Here is a 24,007-nt window from a genome sequence, read left to right as displayed (position 1 = left end):
CCTCTCCCCAGTATTATTCAATGTCTATATGCACTCTCTTGCCGAGCTGGTACGGAGCTTTGGGCTTGGGTGTCATCAATATGCAGATGACATCCAGCTATATTTGCTGTTGGATGACCAGTCGGCTACAGTTCCATCAACTCTGGCTGAGGGTTTGGAGGCCGTGGTGGGCTGACTAAGGAAGAGCAGGTTGAAGCTGAACCCATCAAAGGCAGAGGTTCTTTGGTTGGGTGGAGCGGAGTTAGAGCTGTAGTGTAGGCTGCCGACTCTTGGTAGGGCGCTACTAACACTAGCGCCTACTGTCAAGAGCTGAGGAGTGACACTGGATACCTCTCTTTCAATGGAGGCCCAGGTTACACATATTGCCAAAGTGGCATTTTTTTCATCTTCGTCAAGTCCGGCAGCTAGCTCTCCTCCTATCTCGCTCAGACCTAGCCACAGTAATCCATGTGACGGTCGCCTCCAGATTAACTTGCTCTATGCTGGCCTACCTTTGAGTCTGATCCAGAAGCTCCAATGGGTTCAGAATGCGGCAGCATGAGGCCTGACAAAAACACCACAGATGGCACATATTCTACCTGTGCTGCATCAGCTACACTGGTTGCCGGTTGAGTACCGGGTTAGATTCAAGGTTTTGGTTATGACCTTAAGGCCTTGAGTGATCTGGGACTGCCTGTCAAGCATGCTATTTCTGTGGATTAGATCAATACAATTATTGGAATTCATTTCCTCTCTGTCCTAAAACTCTTCTCTCCCATAGTTGCATTTCAAAGCTGGTTCTCCCCTCCCTTTTCTCGCCTTTCCTTTTCTTTCCCACCTCTGTGAGGTGGGTGGGGGTGGAGAGGGCTCTCACAGCAGCTTCCCTTTCAAGGACAACCTCTGCCAGGGCTATGGCTGACCCAAGAAGTGGAGGAGTGGGGAATCAAACCCGGTTCTCCCAGATAAGAGTCCACACACTTAACCACTACACCAAACTGAAGAGGAGGCAAACGAGTTTCCCCACCACCGGGACATGGACTATGCTATAGAACTGATCCCGGGGCAAGAGCTCCCTAGGGCTAAACTGTATTCTGTGGGATGGGCAGAAAAAGACGAATTATGGAAGTTTTTAGATAACCTAAAGAAAGGATTCATCAAATCCGCAACCACCCCACACGCCGCCCCAGAATTATTTAGAAAGAAGAAGGATGGTGGGTTTAGGCTTTGCACGGATTTTTGAGGGATCAATAGGATTTCTAACTTGAATGCCTACCTTATACCTCTAATCAAGGACCTATTAAGCACGGTATCTGAAGGGAAAATCTTTACCAAATTAGGTTTGCAGGATGCTTACTTTAGAGTGCGCATAAAAGAGGGAGATGAGTGGAAGACTGCCTTCAGTACTCCCATGGGACAGTTTGAGTATTTAGTCATGCCGTTTGGATTACAAGGGGCTTCCAGAGTTTTTATGAATTTAATAAACGAAGTGCTGCGTAAATACTTTTATAAAGGGGTTGTGGTGTACCTGGATGATATAATTATTTATTCCAAGGACTTACAATCTCATGTGAAGTTGGTGCGGGAAGTACTTAGCACCTTGTACGAGCATAAGCTGTAAGCCAAATTGTCTAAGTGTGAGTTTCACAAAACAGAACTGGGTTACTTAGGGTACAGATTGTCCGGGAAGGGGTTAGCAATGGACCCCGCAAAGATCCAAGCAGTACTTGATTGGGAACCCCCGAGGACACGTAGACAGCTCCAATCTTTCCTCGGTTTCGCAAATTTTTACCGTAATTTCATTTAGGGTTTTGCACACACCATGTAACCATTAATGGATCTCCTAAAAAAAAAAAAGGGAAAGGCCCGGAAGCAAAAAGAACGGGTGCAAAATTAGAATGGACAGCCAAGTGTCAAGAGGTGTTTAATAAACTGAAAATACTATTCACTAATGAACCCATTCTTAGTCACCCAGATGAGTTATGACCCTTTGTGGTTCAATGCGATGCCTCTGACGTCGCTGTAGGAGCCATTTTGATGCAACCAGATGATAAAGGGAGGCTAAGACCCTGTGCATATATATCCAAGAAATTCTCCCAGGAACAACAGAATTGTTCCATGTGGGATAAAGAGGCATTTGCCTTAAAAACTTGGAGGTCATGGTTAGAGGGAGCAAGAGTCCCGTTTGAGATTAGGACAGATCATAAAAACTTAGAGACACTCACGGGACACCGAAAACTGACTGAAAAACAAATTCGGTGGGCAGGATTTTTCGCCAAATTTCATTTCACCTTAAAACATATTCCAGGTTCCAAAAACCTTTTAGCGGATGCTTTGTATCGGCTTCCCCAACACAATAGTCAAACAGAAGTCATTGACTCTATTATATCACCCAATCATCTGGTGGGAGCAGTAACCACTAGGTCTAAAGCAAAAAAGGGAAACATAGAAGAAAAGTGGGGAGGAGAAAGACTGATTGTTGAAGTGAAAAAAGAGGAGGACAAGAAACCCGATGGGGTTATTAAGGGAGAGGGAGGATTTTGGTACAGAGAAGGGAAACTGTATGTACCAGAGAGCCTTCAGAAGGAGGTGCTACAATTCTGCCACTGTAGTAAAACTTTCTGGGCACTTCGGTTATGTGAAAACCTTACATTTGGTGAACCAACAATTTTGGTGGCCATCCATGAAAAAGGACATCTCGAGTTATGTAGCCACCTGCCCAGTGTGCATAATGGCTAAGAAAAGGGAAGGGAAACCTCCAGGACTATTACTACCAGGGGTGGGGCAATCCTGGATTTGGTCCTAAGTAATGCCCAAGACTTGGTGAGAGATGTAAAAGTGATCGCACCACTTGGGAGCAGTGACCATAACGTTATTGATTTCACCATTTGTATAAATAGAGAGTTGCTCCAAAAGACCAGCATAACCACGTTTAACATTAAAAGGGGTAAATTCTCTGAGATGAGGAGGCATGTGAAGAGGAAACTGAAAGGAAAGGTAAATACGGTCAAAACCCTTGGGGAACTTTAGAGGCTATTTAAAACTACAATCCTAGAAGCTCAGATAAAATATATACCACAAGTTAGGAAAGGTACAAACAAGTATAACAAAAGGCCTGCATGGTTAAAAAAAAGTAATGGAAGCTGTAAAAGGTAAGAAGGATTCATTTAAGCGGTGGAAAGCTACTCCAAGTGAGATTAATAAAAGGGAACACAGGCAGTGGCAAATCAAATGCAAGCCTGTGATCAAGCAGGCAAAAAGGTACTATGACGAGCATATTGCAAAAAACATAAAGACCAACAATAAAAATTTCTTCAAATATATTAGAAGCAGGAAACCAGCCAGGGAGGCAGTGGAGCCCTTGGATGACCAAGGGGTCAAAGGATTACTGAAGGAGGATAGGGAAATGGCTGAGAAGCTGAATGCATTTTTTGCCTCTGTCTTCACTGTGGAAGATGGGAAGTGTTTGCCTGCTCCAGAACTCCTTATATTGGAAGGGGTGTTGAAAGACCTGAGTCAGATTGAGGTGACAAGAGGGTGGTCCTACAACTGATAGACAAATTAAAAACTAATAAGTCACCAGGTCCGGATGGCATACATCCAAGAATTCTGAAAGAACTCAAAGTTGAACTTGTGGATCTTCTGACAAAAATATGTAATCTTTCATTGAAATCTACCTCCGTTCCTGAGGACTGGAAGGTAGCAAATCTCACTCCCATCTTTAAAAAGGGTTCCAGAGGAGATCCGGGAAACTTCAGGCCAGTCAGTCTGACTTCAATTCTGGGAAAGTTGGTAGAAACCATTATCAAGGACAGAATGAGTAGGCACATTGATGAACACGAGTTATTGAGGAAGCCTCAGCATAGTTCTGTAAGGGAAGATCTTGCCTCACTAACCTGTTACATTTCTTTGAGGGGGTGAACAAACATGTGGACAAAGGAGACCAGATAGATATTGTTTACCTTGACTTCCAGAAAGCTTTTGATAAAGTTCCTCATCAAAGGCTCCTTACTAAGCTCGAGAGGCATGGAGTAAAAGGACGGGTCTTCTTGTGGATCAAAAACTGGCTAATTAATAGGAAGCAGAGAGTGAGTATAAATGGGAAGTCTTTGCAGTGGAGGACGGTAAGCAGTGGAGTGCCACACGGCTCTGTACTGGGTCCCATGCTCTTTAACTTGTTCATAAATGATTTGGAGTTGAGTGTAAGCAATGAAGTGGCCAAGTTTGCAGATGACACTAAATTGTTTAGGGTGGTGAGAACCAGAGAGGATTGTGAGGCACTCCAAAGGGATCTGTTGAGGCTGGGTGAGTGGGCATCAACATGGCAGATGAGGTTCAATGTGGCCAAGTGCAAAGTAATGCACATTGGGGCCAAAAATCCCAGCTACAAATACAAGTTGATGGGATGTGAACTAGCAGAGACTGACCAAGAGAGAGATCTTGGGGTCGTGGTAGATAACGCATTGAAAATGTCAAGACAGTGTGAGATTGCAATAAAAAAGGCCAATGCCATGCTGGGAATTATTTGGAAGGGAATTGAAAACAAATCAGTCAGTATCATAATGCCCTTGTATAAATCGATGGTGCGGTCTCATTTGGAATACTGTGTGCAATTCTGGTCACCGCACCTCAAAAAGGATATTATAGCGTTGGAAAAAGTGCAGAAAAGGGCAACTAGAATGATTAAAGGTTTGGAACACTTTCCCTATGTAGAAAGGTTAAAATGCTTGGGGCTCTTTAGCTTGGAGAAACATCAACTGCGGGGTGACATGATAGAGATTTACAAGATAATGCATGGGATGAAGAAGGTAGAGAAAGAATTACTTTTCTCCCTTTCTCACAATATAAGAACTCGTGGGCATTCAATGAAATTGCTGAGCAGTCGGGTTAGAACGGATAAAAGGAGGTACTTCTTCACCCAAAGGGTGATTAACATGTGGAATTCACTGCCACAGGAGGTGGTGGCGGCTATAAGCATAGCCAGCTTCAAGAGGGGGTTAGATAAAAATATGGAGCAGAGGTCCATCAGTGGCTATTAGCCACAGTGTGTATATATATGTATATATACAATTTTTTTGGCCACTGTGTGACACAGAGTGTTGGACTGGATGGGCCATTGGCCTGATCCAACATGGCTTCTCTTATGTTCTTATGTTTAACCATTAGAAACCGCCGAGAGGCCGTGGTCTGTAGTGTCAATGGACTTTATCATAGAATTCCCTATGTCCCAAGGAAAAACCGTGATCTTGGTAGTGGTGGATACTTTCTCAAAGCAAGCGCATTTCATTCCGTGCCCCCAACTGCCCAACGCAAAAAAGCTAGCCTAACTCTTTTTCTAATACGTGGTTAAGTTACACTCATTCCCCGACAAGGTTATTAGTGACAGAGGACCACAGTTCGTTGCCAACTTGTGGCGGGAGTTTTGTAAGTTAACAGGTATGGAGCAAGGTCTGAGCTCTGCGTACCATCCTCAGACCGACGGACAGATGGAGAGAGTGAATGCTCTCCTAGAACAATACTTGCAGTGCTATGTAAATTACCAACAATCCAATTGGGTAGATTTATTGCCATTTGCGGAGTATGGATATAACAACAGTGTTCACAGCTCCACAAAAACCTCTCCTTTCAGAGTAGTGAATGGTTATGAAAGAAAGCCTTTTCCATTGTTGCCAGGGGGAACTACCCCAGAATTACCCTCATCCTTTGAACATTGGTGGGGGAACTTGGGAAAAGTATGGAAAGTAATACAAGAGAACTTGGAGATGGCTAAAGACACTTACAAAAGACACTATGATAAACAACAATATCTCTGCTGAGTCATTAGGCTTTCCTCCTGCAGGTATTCTATACCAGGGCTGGTGCCTGAGTCATGAGCCAAAAGGTTCTGGGTCTGTGGCTCTTAGCCTGGTGGTCTCATAGCCTCAGCTTAACTGTTTTGAAGATCTAGCACCTTGGGTGTAACAGAAAAAGGCACCAAACCAGATTTGGCCCCCAACTGATTGTAGTAAGTCAAGGAGAATATTCTGGAGGTATTAGGATCTCTGGCCTCTTATACTGGGAGGAAGGAGGGTGAAGGTGTGCCACTTTTTGTTCATTGTTTAACCAGGGAAGAGCTGGTGTTTGTGAGTGTAGAACTCTGACTCAAGTGAGACGTGGGTCTGGATTTGTGTTTGTAATTAGTGGTTCAGTATATTAAGCATGGGTATGTGGTTTTGTTTTGTTTTTGCCTATTAGTGGGTGAGATGTGCTTAGTGGGAAAGAAAAGGATGATAGATGATTCCATAATTCATAGTGTGTGGGGTAGGGGGAGATATGGCGGTGGGAAAAGAGCAGGTATGATAAGGGAAAGGCACAGCAGACAACTGTGTGTTGTTGCTTCTTCTGAGTCTTCTTTCAGCTGAAGTGCTGTTGGTACCATGGCAAAAGCCCACCTGGCTAAATGCTAGATCAGTTTGTGCTAAATGCTGGATCAGTCACTGGAAGAACATCAGACAGAATTACTACTAGTGGCAGTGGGTGGAAGGTCTGGCCTAAGATTTGTGTCATCCGTTCTGAATTGGGTTGTACTCCCCTTGAAAAAATAGGGCCATAGTATGGGGGTGCTCTTGGACCCAGGCTTACTGCTGAATAAGCAGTTGGCAGCTGTGACCAAGAGTGCCTTTTACTTGCTTCAACTAATTAGTCAACTGAGGCGTTTCCTGGACAGAAAAAGATCTGGCCATTGTGTTGCATGCCCTGTTGAGAATAGATTTTTGCAAAAAGTGCTCAGCTTGAGGCTGTTCTTGAAAAGTGTTTGGAAACTTCAGCTGGTGCAGATGTTGACTGGAGTGGGCTTTAGGGACTGTATCATTCCAGTCTTGGTCAACAAACACTGGCTTACAGTTCGTTTCTAGGTATAATTCAGGGTGCTGATCTTGACTTACAAACCCCTCTGATAATGACCTTCAAACCCCTCAGCTTACCTAAAGAAGTGCTAAATGTCTTATGAACATGCCTGACTGTCATGGTCATCTTCAGAGGCCCTGCTTTGGGTGCCCCCACCTTAGGTGGGAGGTAACCCAGGAGACAGTTTTCTTGGTCATGGCACCAAAGATCCGGAATTGTCTCATCAAACATTTGTCTAGCACCCTTCTGTTGCTGTCTTTTGCCGAGGGGTGAAGACTGTTTTATTTTATTTGGCATTCCCTCAATGATGGCTCCTTCCTAATCAAAGTTTTATGTTTTGTATACATTTTAATTATTTTATATGTATCCTACATCTGTAAACTTTTTCAGTTTTTCCAGTGAGGGAAGTTTGGGAGGGAAGTTTATTCTAATGGTTTATAATATATTTTATCATGTATGATTTAAATTGCTTGGCACCTTGGCAGCACTTTTAAGGCAGAAAGGTGAGATATAAATTTTGTTAAATAGATAATTTTGCACAAATTAGAACATTTCTTGTTCCTATGTATTTTCAGTTTATGCCTGTGTGACATCCTTCTTTCACTACTTTTATTGCTATAATTTATTTAGTTGATTTATCTGGTCATCATTAGCATTGTTTTGAAGATGACGCATGTTTGGTTTTCTGTTAATGCTGGCAGGTGTACGGTTAGTATTGTATAGTTGTAATCAAATCCCAGAACAACACATTCTAAGTCTGAATGACTTCCCCGGCAATCTTCTAACATGTTACATAACTAACACATATAGCTTTAAGGGATGCAGAACTAGAGTGTGGCATAATACCACACCAAGGATGACTCAGTTTTGGGTGTATACTGCACACTGTGCAGTCATAAAGATTTGCCTGTGTGTTTGCATTTTAGGTAATAGTCTGTTCTTGCTCACATGTGGGCTCTGTTAATGGCCCTTGAGAAATAATGACAATATCCCAAAGCAGAGCATTAGGCAGTCTGTGAATCTGTTCTGTATAGTGATTTAGGAGGAGGGGGGAAATCAATTTAATCCTTGTGTCTGTGTGTGTAAGAAAACTGTCCTTTCTGTGTTTTGATCCTAGCAAATACATCCCTACTCCACAACCACTCCTTCTGTTGTGCTTTTCCTGACTACTGTGCTCTACAGATCATCAGCTGCGGATAATTAATTGAATTAAAATGAAATGGTGATAATTATTCAAAAGTAAAATGCACACTTGCAGCAATTCACATTTAACTCTACTTCTTTAAGTTCCTCTATCCCATAGTGCTCTGGTTCTTTTGCATAGTGTTGTATAGCATTTAAGATGTTGAATGGATCAACACACTCCTACTGCCCCTAATTAAGTGTGTGTGTGTGTGTTAAGTGCCGTCAAGTTGCTTCCCACTTATGGCAACAGTGAGGAACCGTCAGGGTCAGCTTGGGTGGAAGTGACATCTATGAATTTTTCTGTCACCTTCACCCAGTACCTCAGGCAGACAAACTAAAAACCCTGTCAGAAAAATAACTAGGCACCAGATGGTTTTAAATTCAAACCAAAAAGTAGATGTATTGATTTACAAAAAGTAAGGAGGGAGTTAAATAATATTGATTGGTTGGTCTATAACAAATCAGCTGACAGGCAGAGGTTTAACTAAAACAAACAATCTCTAATCACCAAGTGATGTTGGCAGGCTGAGGTATTACAAAATATAAAACTGCTGGCAGATATATATATATAGAACTAACAAATACTAAACAGACAGGCAGTGCTTCTTTACCACCAGAGAAACACTCTATACAGAGAAAGATTATTAAGCCCTCTGCTCAGACTTCTTAAACTATCAGTTATATATATAAAAGCCCAACCGTGGTGGCAATTCTGAGGATTTTCATTCGTTAGATGTGGCTTGCACAGGATTGGCTCACACTGTCTCTGCCGTGCCATTGGCTGATTCTGCTCTCCCCCGCCCACCACCAGTCCCATCAGGCAACAACTCCAGCATAAGCTCACTGACCTTCAAAGGAGACAGGTCTCTGCTGACAGGGGCTTACTGATTAGTATTGCCTCTCCTCAGGGCCTGTTGTAGGAAGTCCAGGACAGTCCGTCTGAGAGCGGGCAAGGAGGTGTGAGGGTGTAAAATGGGGAAGATTTGTGGTGCCTGGCCCCCCAGACCCCCCCCCCCGCTCCAGCTACAGGCCTGTGTTCATGAGAAAACGGTAGGGTTCCTTCTCTTCAACTGAGGCAAAAGTAATGTTCATTCACAGCAGGGAGGGGCTCTTTCCGCCTGCCAATACTCTTCACTCTTTCTATTCCAATTAGGCTACAGTGGGCTCATATGACAGAATGGACTCTGAGGGAGAGGCCTTTCCTCCTGGAGAACCACTGTTGCCAATCTCCAGGTGAGGGCTGGAGATCACTCAGAGTTACAACTGCTCTCCAGATGGCAGAGATCAGCTCCCCTTGAGGAGGGGAAAGTGAATGCCTTCACTTGGGCGGGTGGGAAGACACAAGGCTGGGGGGAGCACTCTCACAGAGGCCTTTAGTGGTACCTTTCCACGTTGGTCAGAAATTCCTAAGTCCTCTGAAGGAGGCCTTTCCTTCTGGGAAACCACTGTTGCCAATCTCCAGGTGAGGGCTGTAGAAGCTGACTGGGTGATTCCAAACCATCTTAACCTGCCTCACAGGGTTGTTGTTGTTCAGATCAAAGGGGGGAGAGGAGAGGGGAATGCTGCAAGCTGATGTAATGGCTGAAGACTCCTCCCTATTAAACAGTCTGTCAGAGATAGACTGTCGGTCTGAAAAGTCTCACTACAGGCCTCTGAGGCAGAACTCATTGGGTCCAGTGCTGACTAGGGCTGCCAGACTGTTGGTCTGAAAGGTCTCACTACAGGCCTCTGAGGCAGAACTCATTGGGCCCAGTGCTGACTAGGCCTGCCAGTTCCAGGTTGGTGAGAAATTCCTGGAGATTCTGTGGTGGACTTTGAGCAGGTCATAGAAGTTAGGGCTTCAGAGTGGGGTCTGCTGGATCCAGGTCCTTGCTGTGAAAGCTGACTGACTGATTTCAGACCAGTCACAGACTTCCAGCCTAACCTGCCTCACAGGGTTGTTGTTCAGATCACATGGAGGAAGAGAATGATGTAAACTGCTTTGGTCCCCCCCCACACACACACACTGTGAAGAAAGACTAATTTTACTATATAGAGGCTGCAGGAAGGCGATGGGAAGCTGAAGTCAGAGGGGCAGATAAAGGGAAGGAGATAGGGTTGCCAGTTCCAGGTTAGGAAATTCCTGGAGATTTAAGGGGCCGGGCCTGGAGAGGGCAGGGTTTGAGGAGGGGTGAGACCTCAAAGAGATACAATGCCATAGACTCCAAACCAACAATTTCCTCCTGGAAACCACTGTTGGGGCTGGAGATCACTCAGAATTACAACTGCTCTCCAGATGCCAGAGGTCAGCTCCCCTTGAGGTGGGGGAGGGGGAGTGAATGCCTTCATTTGGGTGGGTGGGAAGACAGCAAGGGTGGCAGACACTCACCCAGAGGCCTTCAGTGGTACCTTTCCATGTTGTTGGAAAATTCCTGGAGATTCTGTGGTGGACTTGAGAAGGGCATAGGAGTTAGAGCTTCAGAGTGGGGTCTGCTGGACCCAGGTCCTTGCTGTGGAAGCTGACTGACTGATTTCAGACCAGTCACAGACTTCCAGCCTAACTTCCCTCACAGGGTTGTTGTTCAGATCAAAGGGGGCAGAAGAGAATGATGTTAGCTGCTTTGGTTCCCTACCCCCCCCCCCCCATTGTGGAGAAAGACAGCCTATGTAGAAGATGCAGGGAGGGGAAAGGAGATGGAAAGCTGAAGTCAGAGAGGCAGATAAAGGGAAGGTTGCCAACTCCAGGTTAGGGAATTATTGTATATATAAGGGGTGGGGTTTGAGGAGGGGTGGAACCTCAGACAGGTGAAATGTCATTTCCTCCTAGGGAGCCACTGGAGATCACTCAAATTTACAACTGCTCACTAGATAGCAGAGATAAGCTCCCCTTGAGGTGGGGGGAAGTTAACGCCTTCACTTGGGTGAGTGGGAAGACAGCAAGGGTGGCAGGCACTTGCCCAGAGCCTTCTTCTAGAGCCCGTTGTATTTTTTTTTTCACAATGGGCCTTACTCCTAGCAAAAATAATAAAAGATCACACATTCTTTGTCTTTCACACAGACTTCTGACTTGTTCCAGAAAGGAGAGCCAGTTTGGTGTAGTGATTAAGTGTGTGGACTCTTATCTGGGAGAACTGGGTTTGATTCCCCACTCCTCCATTTGCACCTGCTGGAATGGCCTTGGGCCAGCCATAGCTCTCAGAGGAGTTGTCCTTGAAAGGGCAGCTGCTGTGAGAGCCCTCTCCAGCCCCACCCACCTCACAGGGTGTCTGTTGTGGGGGAAGAAGGTAAAGGAGATTGGGAGAGCCAGTTTGGTGTAGTGATTAAGTGTGTGGACTCTTATCTGGGAGAACTGGGTTTGATTCCCCACTCCTCCATTTGCACCTGCTGGAATGGCCTTGGGTCAGCCATAGCTCTGGCAAAGGTTATCCTTGAAAGGACAGCTGCTGTGAGAGCCCTCTCCAGCCCCACCTACCTCACAGGGTGTCTGTTGTGGGGGAGGAAGGTAAAGGAGATTGTGAGCCGCTCTGAGACTCTTCAGAGTGCAGGGCGGGATATAAATCCAATATCTTCTTCTTCTAAATGTTTCCTCACAGACTCACTCACACTAGCATAGAGGCACGCTCCAGACCATAGAGTAATGCCCCAGGACTCACACCTTTTTAGTGTTATCACAAGCTCCTCAATCCTGTGTCTCAGTCCCACCCAGCTAGAATCCAGTCTGTCTCTTGGGATTTCTTCTTAGGCACAAGAATCTAGTCTTTCCCTTAGTGTGTTGGTGTTCTTAATTGAATCATGAGACTGCCCTGATATGCTGACAGATCTCCTCAGAGAGTTTTTCTTCACAGAAGGTGTCTGGTCCCCCCCCCTTTTTCTAAATAACTCTCACAGACAGAAACCTTAAACTCAGTTCTGTCTCACAAGGAACTCAGCCCACAAGCTGTCTCAGCTCCTTCCCAGTTGTCTGTCACAACTGATCTCCTTCAGTACTGAACTCCTTCAGTACCCAGACTGGACTGAACTCTGTGAGATGTTTTTCTCCCCCCACAGCAAACTTTCTCAAAATTGAAACATTTGTTAACCAAGCTGCGGCTCAGCCAATCAGTATGAGCTGTTCTCTGCTCACCAGGCTAACTGCTTTAGTCCATCACAGTAACCTTATAAATTGAAATGAAGTCAAAAGAGGTGGAAAAATCCTGTCAGCTTTAAATAAGAAAAGACTGTGGAAACTACTTGCTCTTTGGATATTGGGAAATACAAAATGACATTTGCTTGTATTTCTTAAACATGCCTACAAGCAACAATTAGGCTCTTTCAAATAGAATTTTAAAAGTTGTTGTAACTACTTATAAATGGGATGGTGTTGTTTCTGACATGCATATTTTTAAATACCAGAAATGCTACTTCACAAATACCTGTATAATATAATTGCAATAGTTTGCATAATACAAAATTTTAATAAGAAATGTCAACATAATTTTTTGTATTCATGTCTTCAGGCTGTTTCTGATCTTATAAGATCTGTTTATGTGCAATACGGGCTATTCTCCAGATGTCATCAACTGAGTATGCTAGTAGTTACTCTATTGTTCTGAAATTTATAGCGACTTTAAACTAACTTTGATAATTAAATGTTGAATTCAAAAGTGATCAATGAACAAAGGGAGCATATTATCAGGAAGATATAAATGTACAGATTAACAATATTAAATTCCAGAAAAATAAGAATATTATTTTTTGTAACAGCAAGAGATGGCTTTTTCACAATTATATAAACTGCAAGTGTGTTGAATAGCTGACAGCACTGTAATATGAAGGTGCATTGAAGCATATGTAAATGGTAACATGTCACAATACTGACATTTGCTTCTGGTTGCCTTGAGTCACCACATACAAATAGCTTAAGTAGAATTGGCAAATGAAGTTGAAAATTGTCAATGACTAAAGAATTAGTGTCCTAAAATATATTCTACAAACTAAAGAAAACGTATTTCTGATTAATTACATGAGTATGGTGGGGACAGAGCCCAACACACCACAAAAAACATTTTCCTGACAGGCTTATTATTAAGTCAGTCAGTGTAGAGAAAAATTTGCCATACAACTGAATACATTTAAAGATGGATTGTATAATGATTCTATAGTAACACTCCGTTATTTACATTTAACCCTTTCAACTGTAGCATTAAATTGTACTACAGTATATCATGAAAAGTAAGCTTAAAGTCATCCACCTTTTGATACTAGGAATGGTGAAAAGTCTGTTCTCTCAGCCTAACTCACTACATGGTTATAAGAATAAAATGTAAAAGGAGAAATGTTGCATGGGTCCCTTTAAAAATGCCAATAGTATTAACACTGATGAGGAAATATTAGGGATCATTAGATTTTGCATATTCTGTCCAGAATTGTTTTTTTTTTTTAAAAAAAAGATAATTTAAAATATCACATTAGATATATGTCTTATTTTGAATTCTATTATATAGTAGCTCCCCCCAGTTTTTATTATTACTTTTATAATATGCTTACAGACTTGTCCATTTTATAGATACTTTTTAAAGGATATGCTGTGGTCCTCTTACTATTCTGCTTAAAAACTTAGCATTTAAAAATATTTTACAGGCTTAGTTCTATTGTACTTGATTATTTTAATCTGGAATTGTCTAGGAGCCATTATGTGGTTATATTAAATAACATCTTTATAATCATGAATATATTGCATGTTGACCAAAGACATTGTAGGCAGACTCTTGACAGAAGGCATTGCATACAGAATTTATTTGTGTATAAGAATTATTCTTAAAAAAAACCCAGAATAAATATAGGATAGATGCTTAACAAAGAATGCAGGTTTAGGTGGTGTCCACAAAGGAAGACAGTGTAGGCTATTAAAAATGGCAATTCAAAAATAATTACATTCACCCTAATGTAATCAGTACTTCTACAATGAATGCTTAATTGTAGGCATTTCCTTTAAAATATTAACATGGTTCTTATACACATTTGCTAAATATAATAGGAGATGCAAAATCTACCAATAAGAGAAATATTCTATTACTTTTTCTTTCATTAAGCAAAAAGGAAGTAGAGTAAACATATTTTGTCTAAAAACTTATGTATTAATAAAATAGGTTAAAAAGGAAATAACATGCTATTAAGGGAGCAACATCAGTTCACTGGGTTGTGGCCAGTGTGTTTGGCAACTGCATTTCCCATTAGTTTTTATTGTCCTGATTTAGGCAATTAAATGAAACCTCACTTGGGCCAAATAGGATGGCAGACTTGAAGAGAAGACAAAATCAATTAAGAATGAGTTTAAGAAACGACTGTCAAGCGTACAAGTTATTCCTACTATAAAGATGTATTGTTTACTCTCTTACTTCGCTGGTGCATATCAAAGCTATGTAATCCATTCTCTAGTTCACACCTCTTGTAACAAATGCAGGAATGCCAGCTTTGAAGATAGTGCCTCCCTGGGACAATTCCCAGGCCTGAGCCTGGGACCCAGGATGTTGCTAACCGCAAAAGATAGCTGAACCCATAATTGTAGCTTTTCACATGCCTATGTTAGAATTCCTAGCGATCTCTAGTATGTCTTTGATGTAGCCCTTAAAGCCAGCTGCTATGTGTTATACTGTATCACTTTCAACCTGTTCATTCCATGAGCACAATGGATTATCAATAAACTCAGACTTTGTATCCAAATCATCGCTTGGTTCTTTTGAAACTCCTATGCTTGACAATGACTGGTTGAGAGTGCTGGGGACAGATATTGATGGAAAGGCAACAGGATAAATAAAAAAGCTGAATAAAGAAGTAGCAGGGAAAGGAGCCAGCACTGGTAGCAGAAACAAGTTATATCATCAAATGAAAATAATGTATAAACAGTTAGCATCTGTTGCAGAACCACAACAATTCTCTACCTCAACAAAGGCAGATTTAGAGAGATGTGAATGATGATAAATGCCAAGTTTGTAAAGGTAGAAATATTCATTGTATTTATGATTATTTGGCACTGCTGTGGTATAGTGGTATCAAGATCTGTAAGAATCAAATCCCCACTCTGCCAGATTGCCACAGCAGTATCTTGGCTTTAAATAAGCCACTTGAAGGGGGAAAAAATAAGCCACTTGAGTTTGGAGCAGTTTCTGTCATCAGACAGCACCCCCTAAGCTGGCATCATAGTGCTGTGGGCCCGTGGTTGGTCATTGACATCGCTAAAGCACCACAACCATCGATCTGCAGCTGGGTTGGTTTTTTCTAAGTCCTGCTATGTATGTGCAGAAGCCAACAAGCACACACATACTCCTGTCCATGTTATATGGGGGCGCTGAAGCGCACTTCGGAGTGGGATTGGAGGGAAAAGGATGCACCAGAAATGGAGTGGAACAATCAAACCACTAATTTGTTTGCATGGTGCACCAGAGTGATCAGATGCCCAGAAACTCACCATGGAAGTGCTTCACTGAAGTAGTCACTAGAATTTGCCAATAGCTATTTAATCTGTGTGGGAGTCATTTTGGCACAAGGTAGGGATGAGTGGGGCACAGGGGCCAGATGTGCACGTTTGATTTGGAGGGGAGGGGTGGCTATGTTGGGCCAAACTGCTTGTATGATCATGTTGACTGACTGTCATCTTAATCGACTTCACAGAGTAATTGTAGGGATAAAATATGGGGGAGGGTTTGATGAATGTTGGGTACCCATTGGGGAGAAAAATGGGATATATATATATAAATAAGTAAAATCACTTTAAAACATAGCACCAGTCAACTACCTTATTAGTTAACTACCTTATTAGTTAACTACCTTATTAGTTAACTTCTAGTCAGAGACCAGCTGAACAGGGTAGTTAGGCCTTGGAAAACCTATGCGCTCCTCATAGAAATATAAGAAAACCAGCAATACACAAAATCTGAACCTCAGTATTCAGTTGAAAACTGCCATTGACTGTTATTGTCTATGAATGCAGAACAGTATATCCCTGTTGCTATAGGAAAATTCTTTGCATTGGAACACAGTGACTGATTCCTCACCAGCAGTTGCTCCACCCCCAGGCTTCTGCTTGAGCCAGCTCAAATGATTAATTCGCCACCAGTTGCAGCACAAGCACCTTTTGAACCGTGGCTACCTTCCATTCCCCTTGCAGTGACCAGATCTCATTTTTGGACTTCCTCCCCCTACTTTTATCTCTCTCACTCTTTCTCTCTCCCACCACCTTTCTCTTATTGTATCCCTCTTTCATAATTTATTAGCTCCCTATGTCATGCCTATCACTTGTTTTCTTTTTCTGTGCCCTGCCCCAACACTTTTTCTTTCTGCCCCCCATTACACTCCCGAAGGTGACAAGCAAAAGAGATTCATGGGATAAATGGTGCAATATCCAAAAAGAATAGATGCTCACAGAGGGAACGTCGCTGGCCAGACTATCTGGAGGACTGTGTGTGCTATGTACTTTGGAACTAGGAGGGGAAGGGTGTTGTGTACTGAGATCTATGGTGGCAAACGCGCATGCTACAGCAGCCGTAGGGCACTAGAGACTTTACCACAATACAGACTTGAACTCTTAGGGAAACCAATAAGCAGGTTTAGCATGAATCTTAACTGCTGTGATTTGGTATGGGAGCTGTGTGTGTGTGTTTCCTTTGCATGCATATAAGTGGGGCCATGACCCCACCATTTTATCTTGTTCCGACGTGGTTAATAAAGTATGTTCCTGTTTTGAACATTCCTTCATCAAACCCAGTATATTACATTCTATGAGCTATACCGTGGTTTTTGTTGGTATCACTTTCTGCTGGTTTTTTTTTTGGGGGGGGGGAGTGTTCCAGGGCTGGGGCAGCTTAGGGAGTCAACTTACTATGCCATGCCCCAGGTGCACCCCTTTCCCCACTGCTTAGTGGCTTGTGTTAGCGTAATTCCATATCATTGCCTAGGCTTCCCAACCCTCCCGCTCTGGCGGGGGACCCCAGAATTTCCACCCTCTTCCCCCGCTCCCAAAAAAATGGAAGTGGGGGGAGGGGGGAAATGGTGAGCCACCCCATCCCAGAGCGGGCGAGGCCGCTGTGCCGCTGCCGCCCCCTGCTCCTCCTGCGGGCTGGTCTTGTCCAGCGCCGCCGGGCCTGCGCCCCCTCCTCCTCCTGCTGCCGCCGCCGCACCAGCCATCCCAGCCGAAGTCGCAGCTGCCCTTTTCCTCCCTCCCTCCTGCCAGTCGGCCCGGCCTTTCCCACCTCTCGGGTGGGACCCACTCTTTATCGGGCGGCGGCAGGAGCCACTGCAAGGGTGGGAGGAGGCCCCAAGGCAGCCTTCTTTCCCACGTGCATTGCCCGCCCTGCCGTGATGCAACGCAGGAGGCTCTTTTCCCGGGGAAGTTCCCCAGTCATGCTCTCCCGGGGGTTCAATGCCAGCCAGGCCATATTGCTGGGCGAGCCTATTTCCGACGTCTGTCCATCTTGCCAGCCCTTCCTAGAGTTGGCCGGTGAGCGTCCAAGCCTTGCCCAGAACCTGGCGCCGGCTATGCAGCACCTGCTACTTCCACCTCGCGTGTCTCCTGCAGCAGGAGCCTCCTCCACATTCGAGAATCCCTGGCGGGAAAGAGGACCGAAGTCTCACCACCCCCAGCCATGGGTTGGGGTTCAATGGAGCTACCTGGTGATGAATGTCCAGAGCATTTGGGGACTTTCTGGGACAGGTTAAAGGACTTTTTTCTTATTCAAACCAAACCAGTATGCAGCGAGTGAGGGCTGAGAATTAGCTCAGAGCAACTAGGATTAGGGTTGCCAATCCCCAGGTGGGGGCAGGGGATCCCCCGGTTTGGAGGCCCTCCCCCCCGCTTCAGGGTCATCAGAAAGGGGGAGGGGAGGGAAATGTCTGCTGGGAACTCTGTTATTCCCTATGGAGGTTTATACCCATAGAAAATAATGGAAAATTGATCCGCGGGTATCTGGGGCTCTGGGGGGGGCTGTTTTTTGAGGTAGAGGCACCAAATTTTCAGTACAGCATTTAGTGCCTCTCCCCAAAAAATCCACCAAGTTTCAAAACGATTGGACCAGGGGGTCCAATTCTATGAGCCCCAAAATAAAGTGCCCCTATCCTTCATTATTTCCTATGGAAGGAAGGCATTGAAAAGGTGTGCCATCCCTTTAAATGTGAGGGCCAGAACTCCCTTTGGAGTTCAATTATGCTTGTCACAGCCTTGCTCCTGGCTCCGCCCCTAATGTCTCCTGGCTCTACCCCCAAAGTCCCCAGATATTTCTTAAATTAGACTTGGCAACCCTATCATTGCCACACCATCACCCAGTAAGGGGTGTAGCCCTGCTGGGGTGCTCTGCTGGCACAGCTTGTGTGCTTTGGCATGATGTCATGATCTGTGCTGTGCTGTGAAACAGAGGCCTAGTGGGCCTAGGAAGCCTGTGAGGCCTGTGTCACAGTAGGCAAAGACATCCTACAATCCCCAGGATACTTGGCACTGGTTTCAACCAATCAGCGTCCAAATAGGCTCTGAGGGGAATTGTTTAAAAGCTCTCTCAGGAGACAGAGGCTGTTTTTTCCTCCTGAGAGGTCAAGCAGGCAGGAGGGCTGCTGTTAGGAGGATGACCCTCACTCTGAGCAGGCCGAGCTCTGAGGCCTAGCAGATTAGAACAGTTAACTTTAATTGTGTTAGGGACTTTATGTTTATTTCCCTTCACCCACGTTACGATATAGTTTTAAAGCACCTTATCTGTTCACTTGCCCTTGATTTTCCTGTCTAAAATAAACCTTGTTGTTGTTCTTTGTTACCCTGTCTGGTCCACACGCCTATTTTCTAGGCCAAAGCAAGGGATCTGGAGGGCTTGGGAGGGGACTAATTCCAGAGCGGTGGCAGCGTCAGGGGGCACCCACATCTGGGTCTTGACAAAGGGTTACACTGTTACATACATCTCTTAACATTTTATAGACACATGCATTTTCTTCAGAGTTTGGCAAAATGCATAGCTAGTTCCTTACATTTCTGTTGAAATTAACATCATTTGAGGACTTAACTGCATGAGTGTTCTGTGAGTTTTGTGAATGGAGCACCCGGCATTTTTTTTTTAAAAAAAACTTGCTTAACTGTCATGTGGAGGCCTGTTTCACATCTGGGCTATGTCAAGGACTTTTAAGCCTTCTGCTGTGCTATTTTCCTGATTAAAAACCCTGTGGTGCTATGTTGTTTGTCCTGTGTTTGTGAAAAAGTGTGTGTACTGGTAGCAAGTGCACATGCAATTTCACAGTGGGATAGATACTTCTCCTCTGGTAATATTTTTGTTCAGCGAAGCAGTATCCAGGAAAGGCTTAAAAGCACCTTCCCCTCACGCCAGAGTTCTGATCCAAATTGCTCCCCCAGGCTACACAGGGTTTTTTTTAAAAAAAGATGTGTGCTCTGAGCACAAAAATCATAACGTATTGCGTAATTAGACGCTAAACTAGACATAAGAAGTTTGAGGTTGTAACCTTTGCTGAGATAATGCTTTAAAATACAAAGCTAAGTTGTCTTTGAGATATTTGCTCTTTTTTTAAAATATATATATATATATAAAAAAACAAGATGGATATTTAATTGATGATATTGGAGTGTTTTCTAGTAATTGTTTTCAAGCTAATTGTGTGCATTTGTTTCTCTTTTCCAAGGGAGATGCATTAGTAAAGCGTGGCTATGCGATGGAGACATTGATTGTGAGGATCAGTCCGATGAGGATAATTGTGAAGGATATATGTGTGGACCACCAAAATACCCTTGTGCTAATGACACTTCCATCTGCCTCCAGCCTGAAAAGCTCTGCAATGGGAGAAGAGATTGTCCTGATGGATCTGATGAAGATGTTCTTTGTGGTACTTTATGTTTGATCAAATCTAAATATTGTAAAAGAAAATAAATATTTTCTATATTAATATATTAATATTAATATTTTATATATATATATATATAACACACATATCTACACCTTCCCCTTGGAAATATATTGTTAAAGCTTTGCATAATTAGAATTGTTAGCTTTACATTTTCATTATTTATCATGCTTTGTGAATGCTTCATATTTCACCAAATATTTCTAAAATGCATTGTATTAAATTACCTAATTCCACGTATTCCAATACTGTCTGATTTCAATAGAGTTTTGTACTTTGTACTCAGTGAACTATTCCATATTTTGCCTTCCTTTATGGAGTTCACTATGTTTGAAATGTTCATCCAAATATATTTGCTGCCTTATAGCAGTTAGATATATTTTCAACTAAATTTAGTAATAAACTTGCCAGAATCCCCCCACCCCTGCATTGAAATTTTTCTTCCGCTACCTTTTTATAAGATGCATTGATAGCATGAACAGAGAGATGGTAGGTAGTTGTGAATGAACAGTAGAAATAGATTATTTTTTAAAACTGGCATCATAAAGCTAGGAGCAATCAGATCATGGTTCAGTTAACCAACCGGTACAAGGCAAATATCCATTGCCCACAAATTATTCTGTTGGATTATTAAATTAGCAAAGTGCTCAACTTTTATAATGCAGCACAGCCAATCTGGTTAGTGTGTGCTGTCCAGAAACAAAGTTAAACACTGAGCTTTTTATCTTTGTAAACTAATGTGAGTACTTTTTATTTAAGGAACTCCTTTATAGGCAGATTAGAGTAGAGGTAGGATTCTAATCTAGCCTAACTAGCTGAAGTGGATGGAGATACAGGAGGCATGTCCTGCTCTCATGCAACCAAGATGGTGAAGTCTGGAAAAGTGTGTGAAGAGCGGATATGAGGCTGGAAGGAAGCTTATCTAAGGCTGGGTCCAGACTAGCAGTTTAAAATGACACAGGGATGGCTCACAGACAGATTAAAAAATCAAGTCCAAATGTGCACATCTGCCTCCCATCCAGCTCCTGTATTCACTCCGTCCTCTGGAGGCTCTGAGGTGGCTCAAAAAGCTACCACTTACAAAGTGGTAGCAAATTCTTTTGCCGCATACCATCCGCCTTTCTGGGCTTCTGAACACTGGAGAGTGCAAGGGACGGAATTAGATGGGGTGGGACTTTTAATTAATTCATAGAGTGGGTTTATATTGTAACATTTTATTATGTGGAAGATTGATTTTAATTCTGATTGTTGATTATAGTATATGTTTTTAGTTTATGAATTAATTATGGTAGAGTTGGAGTAATTAATTTGATGAATTAATTAGGATATATTAATTTAGTTCATTCCTTCATATGTTGATTTAGTTCATTCCTTCACATGCTCCATCTGCCTCCTACACCCCACCAGGACTGGGACCCCTGGGCCTAATGTTGCTTCCCTCATTCAGCCTATTGACCCACAGGTCCCCTAAGCCAACTAAGGGTAACAAGCCCTGTGAATCCTACAAGAATGGATGCAACTAAATCCAACACTGGAGTAAAGAAAACCCACCCTCCCTAAAAACCTACCATTGCCATCTGGCTCTTATCTGTCAGTTCCTGAAAATTAAGTTGTCCGATCAACATGTGAAGGAAGCAATCCACTCTAGGCGCCAATCCACTTTAGGCACCAATCTACTCTAGGTGCTCACCAGTATTCTTAGAAAAAAAGAAACCTGGACCCTAGGTGCATGGGCGCATGGCCACTAAAAAATGTAAAGAACAGAAGAAACTCAAACCACACTAAGGTGATGGTGCTCAACAACCGTCTGTGCTGGGACGTGGCATCGGCTGCCAAGATGGTGGATGCAGAATAGCTGAGCTCCCATCACCCTAGACCCATTCCGCCTCAAATCTTGCTTTTTTGACTGCTCTGGTCATCTTACATCATGAACAAGAAGGTGAGACTGAAAAATCGACCTGACTTGCCAAAAAAAAAATCAACCATACATCCCTACCTCACATTGGAAAACACAAAAAGACCCTGCGCAACAAACGGGCCCCTCTTCAAACATGGCTGCCAAAACTGAAGACATGGAGTTCACTCAAGCCTCGTCACCCAAACAAGGTATGTCACACATACTTATATCTTTTAAGATGGACATTCTTAATGAGATCGCTCAAATCCATCAACTACTGAAACCAATGTCCGATCAACTGAACACTATTCAATCGTCCCTGCAAAAGGTGACCGAAACCGCCGATACTGCTCTAGAAAATAGTATTACCAATCAAAAAAGTATCCAATCCTTCAAAAAAACATGAGGAGTGGGCTACAGAAAAAATTCTACTGTTGGAACAAAAGCTTTGAGAATGCTCAATAAAATTTTGCAGATTTGAAGAATCTGTAGAAGGAAACACCAGCCTAATTGCATTTGTATCTTCATGGCTGGCTTCACCTAGAGGATGGTGTCGCTCCATTAATACTCAAGGCATACTGGATTGGCCCAGCCCAGCAACTGACAAGATGAGGCCCAAGGGACATTATGGCTGACTTTGCTGATTCACAAACACGTAAAGCAATCTTGCAGGAGGTCAGATTAAAGAAAAGACTAATGTTTTACTCTACAACAATGCTGGTCTTTCCGGATTTGCCACCCTCAAACCCGTTAACACTGCACTGATTGCCACCAACATCAAGTACAAATGGCTTCCGATTCAATTCCAAGACTTACTATGCATCACATCGTCTTGGGATATGATCTTCTCCAATTACTCCAACTAGACGTTCCTGACAACAGACCACGCAAATCAACAAAGAGAAAACTAGACCTGACATCCACTCCTCCTCGATGGCAAAGAACCAACCCTTCAGGAAACTGACCATAAAAGACAGAAGGGGTGATAATTAGTCTGTAATTTACTCCTAACTTTAATACTGATCGGAAGACTACTTCCTCTTAATCCCGGTGGGTGGGGAAAGGGCACAGGTTGACTCTGTCTACAGTTCCCTGAAATGGCACATTTTTTTGCATTGCTGATATTAATCCTTTTCCTTCTAATTGCCACTTTGTGAGACGACAGTCTCTTCCCAAATCCGTGTTGACTGGGACCTCTTTAGTTTTACATCCTTTTATGTTTGTAGTATTTTTGGTAACTTTTTTCCTTTGTTCTGAGCACTTTGCTAAGAAGCAATCTGGAAACACATTGGGTCTTCAGAATATATATAAATTGCTTGTGCCTCTTTATCATATAGTGTAACCAACAGATAGTTCCTGTAGGTTTGTTATGAATTTAAACGGGGGTTTAGGTGGGTGGGCGGAGGGTCGTAGTTGGGGGTGTTTGTGGGGAGGGGGGTGGGTAGAGTTTCTAGGATTCTAAACCATGACTCCTTTGTAGTGAGTCAAATAGTTTTGTTGTTCTTAAGCCAAGCTTTCTATTCACTGTATACTAACCTTCAGCATAAAATTTTACTGTCTACTTCCTTACATAAAACCTATTATATCCATTATAGATAGCTCACAGCACATCAGTCTGCAGCCACACACTTTTCCTATCTATCAAAACATCTTTACTTCTCAATATGTTTGTTGCTTGCTCACAGTTTTCTTCTCTATGCAGTCATACTAGTCAATATCCTTTCCTCACCAGGTTTTCCAGCTATTTTCTACCTCATTATTCAAAATCTCAATGGCTGATATTCTTCATATTATCACTGCTAATTGCAGGGGTCTAAATGGACAGCTATGGTGAACCTAGGCAGTATAATAAAAAGTAGAGGCATCACCTTGCCAACAAAAGTCCCTATAGTCAAAGCTCTGGTATTCCCAATAGTAATGTATGGCTGTGAGAGTTGGACCATAAGGAAGGCTGAGTACAGAAGAATAGATGCTTTTGAGATGTGGTGCTGGAGAAGACTCTTGAGAGTCCCTTGGAGTGCAAGAAGATCAAATCAGTCAGTTCTAAGGGAAATCAACCCAGACTGTTCCCTGGAAGGTCAGATGCTGAAGATGAAGCTCAAATACTTTGGCCACCAAATGAGAAGGGAGCACTCACTGGAGAAGACCCTGATGCTGCGAAAGACAGAAGGCAAAAGAAGAAGGAGACCACAAAAGATGAGATGGCTGGACAGCGTTACT

At 43.1% G+C, this 24,007-nt stretch overlaps 1 protein-coding gene across 1 annotated transcript in view; it reads left to right on the top strand.

The window, feature by feature from the left end:
- LRP1B (LDL receptor related protein 1B) overlaps positions 1 to 24,007 on the top strand; it is a 1,229,602-nt gene that overhangs the window by 731,603 nt on the left and 473,992 nt on the right. The window contains exon 22 of the mRNA XM_060257450.1: positions 19,672 to 19,872. Coding sequence (XP_060113433.1) covers positions 19,672 to 19,872 — 201 coding nt within the window. The remainder of the gene's footprint in view (positions 1 to 19,671; positions 19,873 to 24,007) is intronic.

This window comes from Heteronotia binoei, chromosome 16 (genome assembly GCF_032191835.1).
Source record: "Heteronotia binoei isolate CCM8104 ecotype False Entrance Well chromosome 16, APGP_CSIRO_Hbin_v1, whole genome shotgun sequence".
Classification (NCBI taxonomy): Eukaryota; Metazoa; Chordata; class Lepidosauria; order Squamata; family Gekkonidae; genus Heteronotia; species Heteronotia binoei.
Note: the sequence above shows the minus strand (reverse complement) of the source record. Positions and strands in the feature narration are given on the sequence as shown.